This window comes from Suillus subalutaceus, assembly GCF_016647625.1.
Source record: "Suillus subalutaceus strain FC151 chromosome Unknown DFJ58scaffold_13, whole genome shotgun sequence".
In the NCBI taxonomy this organism is placed as follows: Eukaryota; Fungi; Basidiomycota; class Agaricomycetes; order Boletales; family Suillaceae; genus Suillus; species Suillus subalutaceus.
The window spans coordinates 75,203-97,346 of record NW_024540262.1 but is presented as its reverse complement, the minus strand read 5'-3'; the positions used below and the strand labels follow the sequence as shown (position 1 = coordinate 97,346).

The 22,144-nt window shown below is 45.4% G+C and overlaps 7 protein-coding genes across 7 annotated transcripts; all 7 read left to right on the top strand.

Annotated features, from left to right (window-relative positions):
* Positions 1–5,548: 5,548 nt before the first annotated feature.
* Positions 5,549–7,568, top strand: DFJ58DRAFT_857143 (uncharacterized protein; the record flags this gene model as incomplete). The annotated part of the gene is made up of 3 exons (XM_041393941.1): positions 5,549–5,607; positions 5,668–5,933; positions 7,258–7,568. 3 exons carry the CDS (start codon positions 5,549–5,551, stop codon positions 7,566–7,568), a joined length of 636 nt encoding a protein of 211 aa, XP_041248404.1.
* A 2,016-nt stretch (positions 7,569–9,584) lies between these two features.
* On the top strand, positions 9,585–10,678 carry DFJ58DRAFT_723355 (uncharacterized protein; the record flags this gene model as incomplete). Its single annotated transcript, XM_041384993.1, has 3 exons — positions 9,585–9,997; positions 10,046–10,340; positions 10,388–10,678. The coding sequence occupies 3 exons, from the start codon at positions 9,585–9,587 to the stop codon at positions 10,676–10,678; spliced, it is 999 nt and encodes a 332-aa protein (XP_041248403.1).
* Positions 10,679–12,338: 1,660 nt separating this feature from the next.
* DFJ58DRAFT_837785 (uncharacterized protein) lies at positions 12,339–13,272 on the top strand (the record flags this gene model as incomplete). The annotated part of the gene is made up of 4 exons (XM_041392412.1): positions 12,339–12,370; positions 12,454–12,583; positions 12,832–13,081; positions 13,139–13,272. The coding sequence occupies 4 exons, from the start codon at positions 12,339–12,341 to the stop codon at positions 13,270–13,272; spliced, it is 546 nt and encodes a 181-aa protein (XP_041248402.1).
* Positions 13,273–14,454: 1,182 nt separating this feature from the next.
* Positions 14,455–15,051, top strand: DFJ58DRAFT_837784 (uncharacterized protein; the record flags this gene model as incomplete). Its single annotated transcript, XM_041392411.1, has 1 exon — positions 14,455–15,051. One exon carries the CDS (start codon positions 14,455–14,457, stop codon positions 15,049–15,051), a length of 597 nt encoding a protein of 198 aa, XP_041248401.1.
* A 1,358-nt stretch (positions 15,052–16,409) lies between these two features.
* On the top strand, positions 16,410–17,025 carry DFJ58DRAFT_837783 (uncharacterized protein; the record flags this gene model as incomplete). Its single annotated transcript, XM_041392410.1, has 3 exons — positions 16,410–16,537; positions 16,734–16,818; positions 16,894–17,025. The coding sequence occupies 3 exons, from the start codon at positions 16,410–16,412 to the stop codon at positions 17,023–17,025; spliced, it is 345 nt and encodes a 114-aa protein (XP_041248400.1).
* Positions 17,026–18,872: 1,847 nt separating this feature from the next.
* On the top strand, positions 18,873–19,965 carry DFJ58DRAFT_837782 (uncharacterized protein; the record flags this gene model as incomplete). The annotated part of the gene is made up of 4 exons (XM_041392409.1): positions 18,873–18,907; positions 18,966–19,552; positions 19,576–19,619; positions 19,747–19,965. 4 exons carry the CDS (start codon positions 18,873–18,875, stop codon positions 19,963–19,965), a joined length of 885 nt encoding a protein of 294 aa, XP_041248399.1.
* A 367-nt stretch (positions 19,966–20,332) lies between these two features.
* Positions 20,333–21,447, top strand: DFJ58DRAFT_837781 (uncharacterized protein; the record flags this gene model as incomplete). Its single annotated transcript, XM_041392408.1, has 5 exons — positions 20,333–20,692; positions 20,852–20,890; positions 20,945–21,263; positions 21,342–21,360; positions 21,417–21,447. 5 exons carry the CDS (start codon positions 20,333–20,335, stop codon positions 21,445–21,447), a joined length of 768 nt encoding a protein of 255 aa, XP_041248398.1.
* Between the last annotated feature and the right edge of the window lie 697 nt (positions 21,448–22,144).

Here is a 22,144-nt window from a genome sequence, read left to right as displayed (position 1 = left end):
ATGCACAATCCAAGATACAGGGTGAATGAGTCCCAAGTGTTGAGCGCCAAGTGCTCAGTTCTGAGTTCCGAGTGCCGAGTGCTGAGTGCCCCGATGCGTTCGGGCATTCAATCACTGTCAGGAGGTGTTCCCTCATCCACCTCAGTGCCTTCAGTGTTGCAATCAAGCTTTCTGCTGTGTGCTGAGTGCCGAGTGCCGAGTTCCGAGTTCTGAGTGCCCCGATGCTTTCGGGTATTAACACCCAGATAGCCCTCGCTCTCAGGGACCCGTCAGAATTGAGATCATCTCAAACGGATGTGATTTGAGTGAGATATGAACAGAATACTATATACCGGGTGAATGTTGGCATCAGAAGTTCAATGCTTTCAATGTTATTGATGTCGGGTCTTGATGCTTTCAGGCATGAACATGTAGATAGCCCTCAATCTCAGGGGTGTGGCAAAATTCACATTGTCTCACGGATATAATTTGAGTGAGATATTTGCACCATACTATGTATATACTGACTACCGAGTGCTGAGTGCTGAGTTTGAGTTCCGAGTTCCGAGTGCCAAGTGCCGAGTTCCGAGTTCCGAGTGCCAAGTGCCGAGTTCCGAGTGCCAAGTGCCGAGTTCCGAGTGCCAAGTTCCGAGTGCTGAGTGCCCCGAGGCTTTCGGGTATTAACACCCAGATAGCCCACGCTCTCAGGGGCCCGTCAGAATTTAGATCATCTTAAACGGATGTGATTTGAGTGAGATATGAGCAAAATACTATATACCAAGTGAATTTCACCATCAGAAGTTTGATGCTTTTGATGTCATTGATATCAAGCCTCGATGCCTTCAGGCATTGACATGCAGATAGCCCTAGATCTCACGGGTCTGGCAGAATTTAGCCCATCCCAAATGGATAAGAGTTGAGTGAGATATGAGCAAAATCCCATATACTGTGTGTATTTCAGCATTGTAAGGTCAATGCTTTCCATGTTTGCAATGTCTAGCCTCAATGCATTCAGGCATTCACAAGCAGATAGAACTTGATCTCAGGGGCCTGTCACAATTCAGATCGTCTCACACGGATAAGACTTGAGTGAGATATGAGCAAAATATTACATATCGGGTGATTTTTGATGTCAGGCCTTGCACCAAGGGTAAGCACATAGCACAACAGGAATAAATCCTGTTGTCCTAGTATCCTTATATATTGCATATACTATTGAAGGGATGTTGGGGATCATATTTTGCCTCAAACAGACATGATTTGAGGGAGATATGAGCAAAATACAATTTATTGGGTGTGTCTGAGCTTCGCAGGTTCAATGTTTTTGTTGTCAGCCTTGTGTGGGAAAAATTCTAAAACATCAGGAGAAACATAAAAACACATCATCAGGGACTGCATCAGGTTTGCTATGATCACACCTATGTATAATATGATAGATTGGCTTCCAATGTACTGTTCCAGTCCCTGAAACAGTATCTGTCAGTGGTATGTATCTCTAAATACAAAAAAACTCGAAATTCAAGGCAATCACTGTGCACTGGTGCAAGAAAGTTACAATCACAAGATATATACATCAGCAAAATATGATTTTGCCACACAGTTACCAGAAGGTCACAAGCTTTGACAGTGCTTACTAGACTAAGGATATGATTGTCTTAACTCAATAGTCTTAACTTGCTAGGCATAATATAAGCTTTCTTAATAACCATGACTGTCATATCTTCCATAATAATCCTAACCCTCACAGCTTATGTATTATGTAGTAATCAACAATCATATTAGACTATCAAGTGAAGACTATCATGTAATGACTATCAAGTTAAGACTACTGTATTTTATTCTAAGTCTGTACAATAGACCTGTGATACTTGATGAGTGTCAGCCTGAACAGTATATTAAAGATCACACTATCATACTACACATAGGTATGACTATTGAAGACATGATGTAGTGCCTTATGATGTGTTTTTATGTGTCTCCTGATGTGTTGAGAATGTCCTACATTACCTCATATGTCCATGTGAGGCCATATGAATTCTGCGACACTCCTGACATTAAGGGCTATCCACATGTCAATGAACATAGTCATCTAGGCCTCACATTGAAATCATTGAAAGCATCAAACTCCTGATGCTGAAATACGATCCAAATTCTGAAGGACCCTGGAGAGTGAAGGCTATCTGCATATCAATGCCTGAAAGCATTGAGGCCCGACATCAAAATCATTGAAAGCATTGAACTTCCAATGCTGAAATTCACCTGATATATAGTATCTTGCTCATATCTCACTCAAATCACATCTGTTTGAGATAATCTAAATTCTGATGGACCCCTGAGAGCAAGGGCTATCTGGGTGGTAATGCCCAAAAGCATCGGGACACTCGGCACTCGGAAGGCACTTGGCACTTGGCACTTGGTACTCAGCACTTGGTAGTCAGTATATGGGATTTCCATATATCTCATTCAAATTATATCTGTTTCAGACAATCTGAATTTTACCACACCCCTGAGATCGAGGGCTATCTACACGTCAATACCCAAAGGCATTGAGACCCGACATCAAAAAGATCGAAAGCATCGAACTTCTGATGCCAAAATTCACCCGGTATATAGTATTTTGTTCATATCTCACTCAAATCACATCCGTTTGAGATGATCTAAATTCTGACGGGCCCTTGAGAGTGAGGGCTATCTGGGTGTTAATACCCGAAAGCATCGGGGCACTCGGCACTCGGCACTTGGCACTCGGAACTCAGAACTCAGAACTCGGCACTCAGCACTCGGTAGTCAGTATATACATAGTATTGTGCAAATATCTCACTCAAATTATATCTGTTTGAGACAATGTGAGTTCTGCCACACCCCTGAGATCAAGGGCTATCTACATATTAATGCTCGAAAGCATCAAGACCAGACATCAAAAACATCGAAAGCATTGAACTTCTGATGCCAAAATTCACCTGGTATATAGTATTTTGTTCATATCTCACTCAAATCACATCCGTTTGAGATGATCTAAATTCTGACGGACCCCTGAGAGCGAGGGCTTTTAATACCCGAAAGCATTGGGTCACTCGGCACTCGGCACTCGGCACTCGGCACTCGGAACTCGGTTCTCTGCACTTGGCACTTGGTGTTACAGTCAAGTACGCCCCTATTCATTTTCTTTGCTTTACATCATTGTATTACATCACGATCGCATCTTGCCGTCGCTAGATGATCTATTCTTGTTATCTCTGACTCGTCTTATCTCTGACTCGTCTTATCTCTATGACTTCATCGTACTGGCCCTAAAGTCGTTACCGTTTACTATATAAACTCGTCCTGTTCCATGTAGTTCTTTACTTTAATCTTACTAGGTTTTACCTGGAACTTCCTTCGCTTAAGACCTCCAATCTTAAGTCGTATTGAACCTGATTCAAGTAGAGGACACTCTCCTTTTCTTGTCTTAGAAATACTGAAGCTTCGGTATACGCCGAAGCCTTGAACTGACCTTGGCCGATTGCTCTTATCGAGTAGCCATACGTCAGAACTATCCTAGTTTGTAACACTTGGTACTCAGCACTCAGTAGTCAGTGTGTGGTATTTTGCATATATCTCACTCAAATTATATCTGTTTCAGACAATCTAAATTTTGCCACACCCCTGAGATCGAGGGCTATCTACATGTCAATGCCCGAAAGCATCGAGACCCGACATCAATAACATCGAAAGCATTGAACTTCTGATGCCAACATTCACTTGGTATATAGTATTCTGTTCATATCTCACTCAAATCACATCCGTTTGAGATGATCTAAATTCTGACGGGCCCTTGAGAGTGACGGCTATCTGGGTGTCAATACCCGAAAGCATCAGGGGCACTCGTAACTCGGAACTCGGCACTCAGCACACGGCAGAAAGCTTGATTGCAACACTGATGGCACTGAGGTGGATGAGGGAACACCTCCTGACAGTGATTGAATGCCCGAACGCATCGGGGCACTCAGCACTCGGCACTCGGAACTCAGAACTGAGCACTTGGCGCTCAACACTTGGGACTCATTCACCCTGTATCTTGGATTGTGCATATATCTCACTCAAATCATATCTATTTAAGACTATCTAAATTCTGATGAATCCCTGAGATCTAGGGCTATTTGCATGTCAATGCCTGAAAGCATCAAGAGCCGACATCAAAAACATCGAAAGCATCAAACTTCTGATGCCAAAATTCAACTGGTATATAGTATTTTGCTCATATCTCACTCAAATCACATCTGTTTGAGATGATCTAAATTCTGATGACCCCCTGAGAGCGAGGGCTATCTGGGTGTTAATACCCGAAAGCATCGGGGTACTTGGCACTTGGAACTTGGAACTCGGAACTTGGAACTCGGAACTCGGAACTCGGAACTCGGAACTCGGAACTCCGGCACTCAGCACTCGGCACTTGGTACTCAGCCCTTGGTAGTCAGTGTGTGGTATTTTGCATATATCTCACTCACATTATATCTGTTTCAGACAATCTAAATTTTGCCACACCCCTGAGATTGAGGGCTATCTACATGTTAATGCCCGAAAGCATTGAGACCCGACATCAAAAACATCGAAAGCATCAAACTTCCAATGCTGAAATTCACCTGGTATATAGTATTTTGCTCATATCTCACCCAAATCACATCCGTTTGAGGTGATCTAAATTCTGATGACCCCCTGAGAGCGAGGGCTATCTGTGTTTAATACCCGGAAGCCTCAGGGCACTCGGAACTCGGAACTCGGTACTTGGTACTTAGTAGTCCAGTACTCGGTGGATTCACAAGTCAAAATTTGAAACTAATGTGTAGTATCTTATGTATTTCTGTACTCATTTCACTGACTACTGAGTGCCAAATCTCAGGTCTTGGGTATCAGGTCTCGGTACTCAGTACTTGGTATTTCCAGATGACAAAAATGTATATCATCTTAAATTTGAATTTCTTAACTTGTAAAAATGTATGACTTTCCAGTTGGGTTTTGAATTTGAGTTTTGAGTCTCTTGAGTCCCGATCTGGGTGTTCAGGGCTCAGGTTTCAGGTTTCAGGTTTTGGGTTTTGGGTTTTGGGTTTTTAGTACTTGGTACTTGATATTACCCGATGTCGGCCCACCCGTCTATGTAAAATTCTGCACTTCGGCCCACCCGTCTATCTAATATGACCCCACGTCGGCCCACCTGTCTATGTAATAAATAATTCACCTCACCCTCGGCCCACCCGTCTATCTAATATTACCCCACATCGGCCCACCCGTCTATCTAATAAATAATTCACCCCACCCTTGGCTCACCCGTCTATCTAATATTTCCCTACATCGGCCCACCCGTCTATCTAATAAATATTTCCACCGCTCCCTCGGCCCATCCGTCTACAAAATAATACTGATACGTCGGCCCACCTGTCTATATAATACTATTTGCTATACATCTCTCCTCAGGTCTATAATATATGTCAATCCTACTCTACATATTACCCACATGGGCCCACCCATCTCCATAATAATATTTCTCCCGGCCCATCTGCTATCATCGATGATATATATAACATCAGCATAGATGGGCCCACCCGTCTCCATCGGAAATAATATTCCTCCCGGCCCACCCGTCAACATCGGGTATATACATAACATCGGCCCATAATCCGCTGGCCCTGTATTACACTAGATATTATGTAGGTCGGGTGACCCGTATAATACGGGATTTGTCACTGAAGGGGCTCCCAGGCACACGTCATCGCCATCTCCTGTATCACCTACAACTACCAATACCTTTCAGCATATAATTCCAGACTGCACCATTGATCCTGCACTTCTTGCTATTTCTGTTCCACCATCAGTCACATACGATGCATCTTCCCCGGTTCCCGCACTCGTTCATTCTCCGATCACATCTACCGAATCGTCTGATGGGGCTCTCACCCCACCTGCATATAATGACCAAGGTGCCATTGTCTCAAGATAGTTGGATAGCTGAATATGCTGACTTGTTTCGCACAAATGGCCTAGATTCAGTGGGCTGCTGCCAAAATAATTGTTGCAGTTTCACTACAAACCTGTTGTACTTCGCCTGCTCCCTCACACATAGACATTTCACCGTGGTACTCACAGCATATCCTCAAACTACCCCATCCTGTTTCTCACCATTGACGCACCTGCAGCCAGTCTCCTCCCTAATAATATCTCGATCGCTGTTGGTTCAATCCTATGCACAAACCGGACCCCTCCGTTCCTCATCGCGCCGGCTTCAAGTGGTCATAAGAGAAGACACTTCCCAGTGCAAACGGGAACATTGCTGACAGATAGTTGGAGAGATCGGGGCGGGCAAAGGTGGAGTTCATGGGCGAAGAGCATTGAGGGAGGGGTGGTGGGCAATTACATGAAGGATCCCGCACGATCTTGATATGTTTACTTATGAGATGCGACGTGTATGCAGGCAGCAGTGGCTCAACCCGTTCCCAAGAGCCCATGCATTCACTGTTCTTAATGTTATATAACTACCGCTACATGCTGCTCTCGAATTTGCATTGAACTGAAGACTTGTTGAAGAGTAGGACTTGTGTAACGTGACATGTTTGTTTGTACCTGTTGTGTTTGCTTGTGTTTGGTCATGGTTCATTCTCTTTCTTTCTTTGTCTCTCCTCTTTTGTCTTTGTTCCATCCAACACATCGATCCATCACACCATTGGCTATTCACTCTCCTTTTTTTTCTTCTGTCCCTTTTCTCTCCTACACTATGCTATTCTTACAGAGTCCTGACTCATCTTAGCAGTTTCCGTTGTTTGCTATGGTATGTTCTTTCTTTGTTCCGTCTAACCCAGCTACCCCAGTGCATGACTTCCTTGAATGGAAGTGCGTCTTTTGCTCCATGGTCATGCGCGCCCTTTTGCAGACTAGGTGAGTCTTTTTAATTCTGCGTGGACTCTTGCCCTCCGCCTTCTTCTGGCTCCTTGTTGCGACTGTCGCCAGATCTTTGGGTCCTGGCAGTCCCAACCATCTAGCAGATGTCTCTTTGTATGAGGAGGCGACTCTGGCTTTCGCCAGAATTCTGTTGGATGGGGTGGCGCTCTCTCTGCCCTGTACAGGGAAGAAGTACTGGGCCTTATGGCCTGGCAAGAGTTGCCGTTGGGACTGCTGCATTATTTTGGGAGTTGTTTGCAATTGTCCACAGTCCCAACCGTTTAGCAGGCGACTTATTGTATGATGAGGCGACTCTGGCTTTCGCCAGAATTCTGTTGGATGGGGCGGCGCTCTCTCTGCCCTGTACAGGGAAGAGTACTGGGCCTTATGGCCTGGCAAGAGTTGCCGTTGGGACTGCTGCATTATTTTGCGGGTTGTTTGGGATTGTTCGGAGTCCCAACCGTTTAGCAGACAACTTATTGTATGAGGAGGCAACTCTGGCTTTCGCCGGAATTCTGTTAGATGGGGAGGCGCTCACTTTGTCCTTGACTGGAGAGAGTATTGGGCCTCATGGCTTGGAAAGAGTTGCCATTGCCATTGGGGCTATTGCTGTTGCTGTATTTACTTCCTCCTCTCTTGGAGGGCTTCTTTCTGTTGCTTTCAACCTTCTAGCATGCTGATCTACCATCCAGGCTGGAATCAACTAAACAACAAAGAGTAGATCTGATTTGGTGGACTCTCCATCATCAAATTGCAAATCCACTTTGACTCGACCTCATCTACTTCCCAGTGCATCCAAGTGAGTTGTTTCTATTTACCATCCTTGTGCCTGCAGGAAAACCGACATCTTATTTGTGATATTTCTAGCTCTGCCTGTAAGTGTGATTGATGGGAGCAGTGCTGCCTCTGTCCTTTACAGGGCACAGCGCCCTTGTGCAATCTGACTGTTGATTGTTGCAATGGGTCTGCATCCCCCGCTCTTCAAGTCATCAGAATTTTCATTACCACAGAACATCGTGCAATTGCTGACAGTCCTGGACTAGCGTTTATATAGCTACAGTAATAGTTTTAGTTAATAGTTTTAGTTATGTCGCATAGGATGGATAGGAAATTTTAAAAAAGTACAACCCTGCATAGGACGGTTACATGTCTACATACAACTCAGGGTGATCTCCATGAGCTTTGCCAGTTTGCATGTTTTTATCTGGCGCAACGGAGGAAAGGACATGAATTGATGTTTGCTTATTGTCCAAGCTGCAATGCAGGTTTGCAAAACACTGTAGAACATCAGGTTGTCAATGAACCATCTCATCAGCACCCAGACTTCTTTGAACTCCTGATGACCTTCTCGCCTACCATCTCCAAAACACATGTCTGCATGGGAAAGTTGGATCTTGGCACCCTCATCCCTCATGAAATGAGCAATCACGAATTGTTAACCCAAGGCCTGACTGAATGCTCCAGAACTCCTCTGCCTGGACATCCCCTAATTACATGGTTGCAGTATGGCTGGTGCCCAGACTGACTAAAAGGATCAAACAAAAGTAGGCGAACCGCCAGCGTCTCTATGGCTCAAGGCGAGTCGATTCACGATAACTTCTAACCCAGAGAATATCGAGTGCCATTGACGTGCAGGAGGAAATCCTGCCTTGATGATGCTTCCCATAAGGGTTTACCTACCTGTGGCAACTCTTATTAAAATTGTGGTGTTTTGCACACCACAGTGGACATGGCGAAACATTTCAGCATGCGAAGGAGCAACAATATGGAGGATCGACCTTTCATTTGAAACTAATATAAATAATAACTTGTGGTTTGTACTTATATATTTCTGACCAACAATATAAAGGCAGCTTGTGGACCATTGTGCAGCTGACCTTGGATCGGACAGAAAGATCTTGTGGTAGCAATTAAAATAATCGGGAAGGCTTCTTTCCTCGCCCTTACCACACATCAACTTCCTAACCATACATCAACTTCCTAACCATATATCACAAATATGCCTCCCAAAAGATCCGCCGCCAAGGCTGAGTGACCGCCCAGAAAAAAGGCCAAGGCTCTGGCTAGCGCAATCCTCAGTGGGATCTCAAGATCTGCTCCTGGCAATGTCGACATCAGCAGTATGGTTGATTTGCCCAACGGCCCATCAGCCCAACTTAAGCTGTCGAATATTCTTACGGATGGCAAGAGCTCTGGCAACACCAACACTGCATCCTCGCCTCGTCCAGTTGCAACTGTGGCTCCCATCCCTCCTTCTGCAAATGTGACAACTGGCACCTTCTGTCACTTCTGTTGCGACCATGTGGATTCTCCTTGCAAGCACGAATGCATCAATTGCGGCGCTGTTGTGTGTGAACAATTGTTTCCATGCAGCAGTGGCTACATCTATCTCAATACTGTGGAGGTCAGAGACAAAGATTTCCGGTGCCCCATGTGCTCAAGGAGAGGAGATGGGAAGTACAAGCCCTTGCGGTATGCGTTCATTGGCTTTGGTAGGTGAAAGAAGGTGAAGATGGCCATTGTTAATCTTAACCTGGAGTCGATGAAGGACAACTATCTCACCAAATCAGTCATACTGGAGGCAGAGAACCACTTCTGATCCAACGAAGAGAACATAAGTATATTCAATATGAATGCGATTCTGGCGTCAAAACATCTAAATACCGGATTGACAGTTGTTTACATCCATCCTGCATATGCGCGGTGGTGTGCATTTAAAGTCGTCGAAGAAGCTGGCCCCAGGGGTCGAATCCATCAAATGCAATATCAAAGCTGGGTTCCCATCAAACACCTTTCTTGTGGTGGACACCCATTTGGATGAATACACCCGCATGCTGCAACATACCGGAGGGCACGCTGGCAGTACTAACACCACGATTACCGAAATCTTGCTGGCATACCTTGGAGAAGACTTCGTTAAATCAATGAAAGCATCCTCCGAGGCTGGAAGGAGTGACGAAACTGTGAAGAAAACGATGAATGGGAACGCGCCCCGGTGCAACCTCACTCCCAGAGCTAGAGGAGGATGGAGGGGCTTGTTTATGGTGAGCTGCGGCCCTGCTATTAGGGTTAGCCACTACTTTGAGGCCATGAAAGGTTTGGTGGACAAGTGCATATGTCGCTCTCCACATCAGTAGCCTGCTCACTTTTTTTTCAGCGATTTTGTCGATTTTGTTCTGGCATTCGGCGGATCAGGGACTTTGCCGTCCATGGTGTCCAATACAGTCTGCTCCTTCATTATGGATACCAGGGTCTTCAGACGCACTGACATCTGGTCGGCGGTTTGCGAGTTGATGGCTTCCTCCAACGAGTTCTTGGACTATACTACCGCAGTGGTTGTGTTCGCAAGCACAGTCGACAAACAGCGCATAGTGGAATGCCATCAGATTGGGAAAGACAATCCCGGATCATGTGCTTTGGATACAAGTTCAAGTCCTGTCCCACCCCAGGTTGTCAGCATGTGCCTGCTGACATGCACATGCACAATCATGGTGTCAAGGTTCACCTCAGATGCTTAAAATGCAATCGGAGGTCTGTGTCTACCAAGACTGATATGGACAACAAGCACTTCAAGAGGGTGAACAAGCTAGTCGCGCCTCAACTCTTCTGGCATCACTTCCCCCGTTCTACAGACCTCCAAAACTACTTTGTTGAGCTCACCAACAATGAGCAAGCTCAACCGCACCAAAACAAGGGAAAGAAAGGCGGAGATAAGCAAGGGAAGAGCAAATGCAGGGCGGAAATTGTTGCTGACGTCCAGGATGATTCAGAGATGGCGGGTGACCAATGATTTGTAGCTGCCCTGTTGAATATCACACTTCTATATGTAAATTAGCTCTTCTTTGCCAAGCAACCCCCTAGCATTGATACAAGTAGGATCACATGCTATTAATCAGCGTGAATTAATTCTATGGTCTACGCTGGGACAAATAAACAGCACAGATCATTCAATGACTTTACATGGTGCTAGGCAGGTCCATTGCTTGCACAAAAAGTGACATTTTTGCATTGCTGTTATCTGGTGGCTATTGCACGAAAATCTGCCCATTATTTGATGCCTCCCACACATACTCCCCCACTAAAATTACATCTCAAAGTGTGGTGCTATGGACGCCGAGGACAAAAGCACCGCCACAGGTACGTCGACCAGGTCACACTGTGGATATGAATGCAGGCAGACAATGATCCAAATGGAGAAAATTGCCAAATGTGGACAATGCACATTTCAGACCCTATATAAGCTACTGCTTGTTTGCTTCATCTCCAGGTTTCCATTTTGTCACTCCAAACCCCTGTTGACTCAACTAACTCATAATTAAACATGAAATCTGTCAACAACACCGCAGGTAACATTTTTATTTTTTCCTTATTCTTTTCAAAGCATTAATATGGCATATGCCAAATCTGCAGGCTGTAGTGGAGCAGGAATCCCACTCATAACTCCCATAACATCGTTTTCAATCCCCACAGTGGATACAGAGTGCATCGTGGACGACACTGTGAATGCAGTGTACTACCGCTGAAGATGAGGAATCGTGAGTGGGTCTATACTGAAAAATATAAGATAAGTTGCCTGCAGTAGTCCTCGAACGCGAGTAGAAGTCGGCCCAAGAGGATCTTTACTGAGTCTTTTCCTTGAGTAAATGCGAGGGGATGCGCTGAACAAGTCAGCAAGGGAATCTGCGCAAAGTGCAGGTGTGAGACGCCTTGTAAACGCGAAACGCGCGTTAACGCGACGAAAGGCGAAAGCGCGACGTAGGCGGAACAAGCGCGCTATAGGCGCGCTATAGGGGGCAGTGAAGAGGCGGAAGTAGCGCAAAGGTCTCTCAAGATTTTCTCAAGAGAGCTTGTTGCAAAAGAATAGAGAGTCGCGCAGTGGTTGTGTTGCAAATGAATAGAAATTGATTCACAGTATACACTGATGCAGGATGATGGGATGTAGTGAGTAAGTAAGTAAGTGAAAAATCTATCAGAGTCCCCATGTCTAAGGTAAATGTTCCCAGGCGCTGAGCCAAAGCGGAAGCGAAGCGAAAAAGAGTTGTTGTGTTGTAGAATAAGGAAATATGTGTAAACAGACGAGGTATATAGCTAAAGTCAGTTGAAAAGATAAAGGGAGATGCACCAGCGGATCATAGAGGGACAGGACAGGACATGCGGAGGACAGGCGACTTGGAAAAGCGAACGCGAAGGTAAAGCGCGAAAGCACGCGCAAAGGCGCCGTAGTAACGCGAAAGGCGCTATAGAGGCGCGCTATAGGCGCCAGATGCGCGGATTAGGCGGAAGCAGTCGCGCATTTAAGTCGCCTTGTCGTATATAGCGCGCGTTAGTGGAGACGAAGTGGAAATATGGCCTTTGTGAGGCTACTCGCAATGGAGTCTCTACACCGCCCTCCAGAAGAAGAAACAGATGTCACCGACAAGAACACCGGGAAGACATTCTAAATCTGCCACATGCCTGTCATGGAGGATCAGACACTGATAGGGTACGTACCGCTGCCCTGCTGTGATACTGGGAGGTATGGCTAGAATTATCATACAACATAATTTTGCACTCCAATGTCTGGAGACTCTGGGCCAAGGAGGAGGAAAGGGTGAACAGGAAGACTCAAAAAGAGAAGGCCAGAATCTTGCATCAGAACACTGGCACGCTGGTGGTGCAACACATGGTGGCTAGGCTGCTGACCATCCTAGAATTGGTTCGCTGGCAGTATGATGCAATGACCAATCTTAAAAGAAGGGTTTACACTCTTGATGAATGGAAGCTTTGATTGTCCCGCAACTGGTTCAACATCACTTATGAGGAAGTGCCTGGTCCATACAAAAGACTTCTCAGGATTGGTCTGATCCTACCTGAAAACCAAAGGTATTTTGGTGAGTTTGTCTTGTGTGGTCCCATTATTACGCTGATTTTAAAACACAATTGTAGAGTTGGATTGGAACATAGAAGCTGAGGGAAAGGGGTTGTTGTCTCCACCTGAGGACCTTGGGGAAATGGATTGATGGCAAGATTGATGGAATAGACCAGATCTTTGCAGCCATTGTGAAACATCAGGCCCTTGCTGCATTGAAGGCAAAGGATTATTATTTCCAGTCTCAATTCGACCCAAAGGCGAAGCTACCAGCAAGATGGCATGAGGGACAGGAACCCCGTCCATATTTTTGGAGTGCCAAACACTGGAATTGGGTGGCAAAAGGTGGGGAGGGCAGATGTTTGTTATTGGATCTGTTGCTGACGAATCTTGACTTTGCAGGAAATGACCTCTGGACTAAGCCCATTGACTTTTTGTTCCATGTACTCAATGAAGACCCGCAGTACACCGTCATCGAGGAATTCATGCAAGACCTGAATGCTCTGCTCAACATCCTTACAAAGGAATATGACTAGGACCAGGTCCATAATATTGCGAACCAACTTTGATCAGGAGAGATGACCTGGAGAGAGTTTGTGGACGACCTGATGAGAAATCACATCCGCTCTCCAATGGCGGTCTTCACCACCTTGGAACAATGAGGTATGCAATTGTCACCTTTCATCTCGACCCTAATGTCCACCATTTTTCCTTTCCAGACCCAACAAACATCTTTCATACATTTGAGGCTCACTTGGTTCTGGAAGGCTATGTTCACCGGCAAGATCTGAATCCAGAGACACACTGGGACTTGAAAGACAATGTTCTATGGACAACTTTGAGCAGAGTCACCATGTCATATACCATATTCCCGGGTACAGATCCGAAGATCCGGATCTCAGATCCGATCCAGATCCGATGGACATATCCGTTGTCCGGTCCACAGATCCGATCTAATCCTTGTTTCATGTCCTGTTCATATAACTCTAACTATCGTTCATCTCCTTTCGGCATTCCTGTACACCGGTATACTGGTTATCCTTTACTTCTGTTATGCTTACTGATCCGCTACACTTACTGATCCGCTTTAGCTTATACTTCATTCCTGGTTATGATATGTTATCCGTCCGACTTACCAATATCCTGTACACATACCTTGCTTATACTTTGTACATAGCCTCACACCTTTGCTTATTGATCATTCTGTTAGTTATCTGTAGTATATAAACCCTTGTACATGCACTGTAGTAGATCAGTTCGAATATCATCTTAGATTGCACTCATTCTGTCTGGACTCTGAGTCCCTCTGTTATCCATCCAGACTTGAGTACGATACTCTTGTCTACTCCGAGACTTAGGATTGATTCCTATAGTCTATATATCCGTCTCTGTCTTCGGACAGTCCTCGCCCGTTAGTTTCTAGTTCGGATCTGATCCGGATTAGCCGTTACTATATACATTCGATATCCGGTAGCCATAATGGATCCGTTACGAGACTTATCCGTCTCAATATACGCGATACTCTAGTACTCTGAAATAAGGGGCAAGACTCGGGAAAGGGGCACAGCGCATGAGCTGAGGCCGAAGCCCCTCGGATCTGATACTACTTGAGTACGGTCTTAACACACCAACAAGAAGTACGAGTTGGCCTGGTGTTGGATTATTTCAGAGATCACGTCGGGAAAAAATGTAGCAGATGTGTTGAAAGCAGCGGGGCCATGGTGGAGTGCAAAATTGGCCAGTGGGTGCTTGTTCCATTAATCGCTATATTTCTTAACTCAAACCGATATTCAAAGGCAATAAGGAGAACGAGCACAAGTGTGAGGCTGCTGCCAAGAAAGCAGCCGGTGGTGCAGACAAAGAAGCCTATAACGCTGGTGAGATTGCATATAATTTTCGGTGTGAAACCTGCTCTGACTGTAGCGGTTGTCTATGCAATCCACAGGTCAAGCAGGCTTGCCAGGGGATGGTTCTGGTTCCTCCCATCAACAGGAAGAACACAACAGCCAGAGAGACAAGACGGTGCTGGCACCATGTGTCCTCCTGATGAAGTCACTCCTGAGCAGGAACTGGCCGCCGACCTGTTTTCAAATTATTTGGGACACTTGTCCCTGGATAGGTATGCAGCCGCCCTGCAAGAACAGTTGTCATCGGAGCATACCGCCAGCATCCAGGAGTATATGGATGCCATGAAGGCTTCGGATACATCATCTGGTGATGCCCTGGACAAGCTACATGAAGATTTTCTTCGCCAGATTGTGGCTATTGAAGCGAGGAAAGAGGCTGGGCAGACACGGAAAGATCTCTTGTACTAAAGTCCAGCCCTAGCTCTCAACATGTAAAATACCTATGCGAATGTATGAGTATGCGTCTGTCATCATTGCTATGTTTCCCTTGGAATTTTCCCGCTGACCTGTACCAGGCAGAGCATTCACCGACTTATTGCTCTCAGGTTTCCTTGCGACAATTGCAATCCTGCTTGGATGTCAGGCCGAAAGTCAGTACCCAAACAACATGCTCCGTACATCCGAGCTGAGCATCGTCATGAGAAGTAATAGAAGAGTCGAGAAAGAACTCAAGCTGACATCGTTCCTCCTCCTGTCCAACCAACTTACTGTCACACACCCTCAGAGTCTCTGGAGCTCCCAGCTAATCTCCTCGATTTGCGAGTGAAGCATTTGATTCGCCACCCCAGAGGAATTTCAAATGCTACTGGCAGATACCACTCTCAGGCAAACTGCACATGCATGGCTGACGCGATGTCACGATTTACTGGATGCAAGCAATCAAAGAATCAAGGGATTTGAATGGCTCTGGTGGAACAAAATTTCTGTTTCCAGAAATGGTGCGCCTTGGCGGAAGCTGCAAGGAAGAAGCATTGAAGCGCGGCATTTGCAATGATTGAGGGAAAGTGGGTTGATGAAAGGAGAAGATTGAAAGCAGGAGAACCAATACATAGGTATCATCACTTGCTTCTGCATCTAAGAATGCAGCTGTTGGCAAGCCGCGCTACCCCATGGAGAATGAGGACTGCATTCTGGTCAAGGAGTCCCTGGAGGTGTTTATCATCATAGGCAACGAAATTCTTCTTCAAGCATGCTTTCTCAGATGGCGGTCATCTGCTGCATCTCGCACTACTCATAAGTCAAGATGAAATTTTCACTAAAAGCATTAACCTTATTCACATCAACTAGGCACAAACTATTTATACAGCAAGACTTCCTCCTCCTGTCGAGAATGTGTTTCGATTAGCAACTGGCAAATTTGGCGCGCTACTTCCATGGACAGGGTCAAGAATTGTGGCGAGTATATATATGCTACCTTGAGAGACGAAACAAGCACATTCACCTCCTGTATGGGTGTAAATCAATTGAAGCGCATGATGCTTCCTGCGCTTCAGTTGATTTACCCCAGTCAGATCGAAGTGTGAATCAACTGAAGTGCATGCTCTGTCAGCTTGTCAGACAGAGCATGTACATCAATTAATTCACCCCAGTCAGATTGAATAGATGTGATCCAACAACAGAGTGAGTGCTGGGTTTGATCCAAGTCAGCTCACCTCTTTGTCCAATTTATGGGATGTGAAACACAGCCTAAGGTTTCAGGGTCTTGTGAAGTTGGCGAACCAAGGCAAGGGAGTCGTGGATTTCTCACCAACACTTCTAGGCTGGCCATGTACTACCACATAGTGTTCTTGGCAGCGGTTGTCTTTATGAAGCTGGCTTGGCAAGTTCTTGGTACATATAGGCCTGCCGAATTGCATGACACTCATGCCCCTCCAGAAGTGCATCGCCATTCGATGTGAGCCTTGTCAACCATGTGCTTGAGACTCTATCTGGTGATAATTCCAACCCGAACGATCATCAGATAGAGAGGAGAAGTCAGCAGCACTGGGGCAACTTGAAGTTGATGGTCGTCACTTGCAGAGCGGTCCTAGTCAGCTCATCTCTTTTTGTTTTTTGTCTAATTTATCAATTCTATCTGATGATAATTCCAGCCTGAATGATCATCAGATAGAGAGGAGGAGTCAGCAGCGCTGGGGCAACTTGAAGTTGATGGTTGTCACTTGCAGAGCAGTCCTGGTCAGCTCACCTCTTTTTTCTTTTTTTTTGTCCAATTTATGTACATTGAGAGTAGCGCTCTATGTAGGACAATAGCTCACCTCTATCAATGGAGAAGATGATATCCCAAACCCCTCATCAGAAAGATATATTTCCCATGTTATCAAGCATGGTGAAACTCCTGGGCAACTCTCCAGCTGCGTTCACACAGGCGCTTTCTACCAATGATCGTGCATCTTCGCGCCAATGCAGACCCCAGGAATGGGAAGGGGAAGGGATGCCTGCCATGAAGGAAGAAAGAGATTTGTCAGATATCTCCTCTCATCATGAATCCAGTGCTCCCTGCCTCTTTGTCGCCTCATACCAAGATATGAGGGGATCAGATTCATCCACAAGTATACCACAACATCAAGGAGCAGGTAGGGCAAAAACACTGGGGTTCATCACCCACCCTGGCCAAATGGATACCGCGACAGGGTCTGTCTTGGTGAGTAGTTCAAGGGGGATGCATGCCACATCCAACCAACCCAAGGAATGGAAGGGGAAGAAGCAAGTGGGAGGCTAGCCATGAAGAAAGAAAGAGATGTATCATCCATCACTACAGGATGTGTGCATGTATGCAATCCAAATGATCCATCACTACTGGATGCATGCATTCATCACCACTGGATGTGTGCATGCATACAATGCGAGTCATCCACCATATGGAATAATGGAGGTTGACTCAGTTATGGGGCCAAGATAGATGAACCCTAATGGCCTCATATCTTGTTGTGAGGGGGAAAAGAGGCAGGGAGCACTGGACTCAGGATATGATGGGGACGCTTGGGCATGGGATGTGGAAACCAGATTGGTGTCAAGACTTGCCATGACATATCTGTTTCTTCCTTGATCAGGAGTGTCCCTGTTCTGGAGTGGAGTGAGGTCGACCTTCACCTCAGATCACTCTGGGATGCCTTTCCAAGTTCTGGGGGCATGCTTCATATCCTGAGTCCAGTGCTTCCTACCTCTACGACTTACAACAGAAGATGTGTTGGAGGCACTGGCTAAAGGTCAGGAGGTAAGTTGGAGTCAAGAGGGCAGCAGACAGGTCATGGGGCTCTGCAGAAGCTGTATCTGGTGAGACTTAAGTGCATAGACTTTGACCATGCATTCAAGATGAAGGGACTGGCATGAGACAGGACAAAGGTGAAAGCAAGCAACCACCACCACCACCAGCGCCACCACCCTAACCCAAGCCAGGGAGCATAAATGTAAACGGAATATCAGATTCTGGGGTTGGCTCCTCCAGTGAGGGATGGAGAAAACTCTACAGCAAAAGAGGTGATATGGGGACATGGGGTTTGCATTGATAATAACGCTGAGAGATAAATATGCCTCTCTTGCAGGATTTATGTGGTTGAATGAATGGATAAGATTGGATGCATTGTTGAGGGGCGAGGGAGGGGCGGAGTTTTATTGGGCTTGGTTTTCTGCAAAAGCTTAATGAAGACGAGGTGATTATATAGGATTTTCGTAAGTAGGTATGCTTATGCTGGTGGTGTGCTGGTGGTTTTCCAGAAATCAAGGCCTATGTACCTCCCATTCCAGATGCGCAAGTGACAATATGTACGTATGTTCTGACTTGCGCAAGTGATATCATGTATGTATATTGTAACTTGTGCATATAGAACCAGTTCCACATGCACAAGGGATATTATGTATGCCAACCATTCCACATCTGGAACTCATTCCAGATGCGCATGTCATGACATAAATAATACTAACCCTTGCGCATATGGAACTAGTTCTAGATGCGCAAGTGACAATATAGCCGCGCGTTCTAATGCCATATATATATATCACTATTTGATTTTGAGTGTGCTATTTTTAACAACCAATTAAAACAACCAATTAATTTAAGTACTGATAAACATATATACGTTACGGAATAGAAGTGATTGAAAAAATATCAAGCAGTGTAGGGCAGGAGGAAGACAAGTCTAGAAGCGAGTTAGATGCAGGAATGTAATCGATCGGATGAGAGATTGTGCGACATACAGATACATACAAACCACCAACATCGAGTTCTCAACATGCCCTGCAAATCCAAAAGACAGCTGATAGTGAAGTAAGTGACATGTGATTGCAATGCCGATACAGCAGCTGACATACCCTACATTGTGGAGCAATACATTTAAGTTGGACACACATCCAGTCCAGGCAACATCAGTCAATGACGAACAGACACGCAAGAAACATGAGCTGGATGTTGCAGTAGGAAAGGCAAGAATTGGGGTCAGCAGGATCAATATTCTGGAGATCGCAAATGAGTTGCGTTTCGGCACTTATAATGACAGGCCCCAGAATTCGAGTGAGGTCAACAAGATGATCACATTGTTCGAGAAGCACGGATGGCAGTGGTACAAGGAGAGCAATGCACTAGCGATTGTCATTGAACCGAGCCATCTGTGCCCTGGACAGAAGTTGGATGGGAACTGGAGTGAACCAGAGAGTTTGGAGGAGGTGAAGTTTGTGGATAGGAAGCCGCTGATACTTGCCTATGGGCAGTACCATGTTGCCGCACTGAAAAAGATGGCACAGACGTTAATCAATGAAGAAGCCATGCTGGAGAAGTGGATGGCACGCATCAAGGCGATGAAGGATCCGAGCAATGATTCAGTGGCAGAGCACAAGGAGCGCCGAACATGTCTTGCTGCAGTGAAAGGCGAACTCCAAGATCTTGGAAACTGGGCCGTTGTCCTATATGACAAAGGTATGTCATGTATACCATTGCAGTGGCGAGGTTGCACATCCAGAACTGGATCTGGATGCGCAAAGATGTGTGCCATTGAGACAACAATCTCGATGTCACTGTAAATATGTTGAGTGGTTGTGTATACTCGTGCATCTGGACCCATGTCTAGATGCACAGAGAACACACGGTGCACATATTATGTGCGCATCTAGATACAACCCCAGATGTGGAGACGATGGGTGATATATGATGCTGATAACTTACTAGATGTCATCGACGGCGGCAAAGCTGGACTTGGCTCGCATTTGAGTCAAAATCAAATCTTGCACATCTACGCTGAGATGCAGGAGGAGGAACTTGTGTTGAAGTTGCGTGACTTTTATGATGTCTACCTGGAGGAGGGAGAAGAAGCTGCCCTCGAGCTGATTTAACAAGAATATGAGAAGGGCAAAGATGATAAGAATTGGAAACTCATGAAGATATGGAAGAACAAACGGCTCATTGTTACCTTGATGCGCGACATCCTCCCAATGTGACCTCATTATTGATATCGGGATGAATTATCAGTCCGCTGGCTTTCAGGCAATATGTCAGTGGTCATGGGGGTATGTATATGTCAATACTGAATGGCACGAAGTGATGAATGACATGCTCACAGATGTATACGATATACTTGAGGTGCAATGTCAGCTCATTTCGACAGCTTGCGTCGACAGATGAGTTCCCATCATATCGTGAGGTGCGCAACCAAGTCGAAAAATCTCAGGGGAATGAGGAAGCAAGGAGTAGGTGGGAGAGATGCGTCAAAGGATACTGTCCAGTGCGGCCGGCGACCCCAAGACATTTGTTCCCTATGTCACGGACATCGATGAGCGAGCCGTGACGTGTTTTGCCACATACTCTGGTAAATTTGGACCAGGCAGCAAAGAGTACCCTGTTGCCCTGCAAAATTATTCCCATGACGTCTTGAGGGTCCTTGAACGCAGATTGAGCAAGAAGTCAGATTCTGCGGAAGAGACACTATGGTCAGATCGTGTCCTTGCACACACCTACATATGGTTGTCGTCCTTGGACATGGTACCGCTGCCATTGATGACGGGCATGGTCATGAGCCGCATGTGGAAAGAGTTGGATGATGTCAGGGAGGGTTATAAAGAGGTATGGGGGACTAACCATTCACATGTATGCAACCAGATACTTACGGTGCATTGAGGTGTCCTGGTGGTTTGAGGTCATGTGCCACACCATGAAGGTCGCTTGCCCCCACTCACATGCCGTCGGAACGACTACACTGAGGCATTGTTCTGTATGATTGAGCGCGAGAGGCAGTTGGATTCGCGGATTGCCATTTATGAGGTACGTCGAAATGAATGTATAACCAGACTTACAGTCACCGAGTGTGCATCACAGGTCTGGATGATACTATTTGAAGCTCGGACATCGAGCGTCCTGCAACTTCACAATGATATGTCGAAGATCGAGATGCAATCAGAGATGAACGAGCAACTGACAACCAAAGGTGATTTTGCTACAAAATGGGAATCAATGTCAGCCTCTGTGAAAGCGAAGACAAGTGAGCACTTGGAGGAGCTGAAAAAATACCTAGGAAAAGGGAACATCAACATGGCACCAGTATCTCACTCCAAGCCAGGAATGCCTGCCCTGATCGTGACTGGATGGGACTGGCACCGCCCAGTGTCCTCTTACTTAAGGGTCTTATATACAACATGTATATAGTGACAGCACAACTATATAGGATAAGACTTCTTGCCAGTCCTTAAGTACACGGTCTACGACACTTTTCTAGTTTTCGTGGTAAATAACATGTGAGTTCTTGGGAGGGTTTACTTAAAAATGTCCCCTTCTTGCTTTCTCTCTGTAGGTTTGCTTTGAGGTCTTTGTCAATTAAATAGGTTTATTTCACCCTATGAAAGTTTGCCTCAATGTGAAGTAGTTCTCTTAGTTTGATTCTCCCTTCCTATGAAAGAGAGAGGTTATTTGTATGTGTGAAGTTTAGTTTAAGTTTAGTAGGTTAGTTTGTTATATAGTCCAACCCCTGTAAGGTAGTATATAACTCAGATAGATGTTTCTTAGTCTTACTTCAAGGCACTAGATTTGCCTGCACTTTATTTCTTAGGTAATCTCACTGATTTGAGAACAGGGTTTAAAGTGGGAAGCTTTAAATTGACAGTGGCAAAATGGGCTCCTTTTATACCTTTTTGGAGGCCATCTTACTAAGCATGATTCAGCACATGGATTGGTAAGAACATTCTTACAAATCAATCCTTTTGGTGTGTTGAGTCAGCTTGTTTACTAACTAGCTTATCAATACAATGTAATATTACAAAGAAAGATGAATAAAAGACATGAGTCATCCCAAGGATTGGTAAGAACATGCTTACAAAACCAATCTTTTGAGTGAGCTGAATCAGCCTTCTTACTAAGTAGCTTATAAATACACTTGCAAGTCTTACAAAGCATGATGCATCATGACAAAAACATGATAGAGTCAAGGTGAATCCTTACAAATCAGATTATTACCAGTCACATGCAAGCTTACAAACATGCTTTGTGGCTGGAGAGGAAGTCTGATGGATAAATATGCCTATC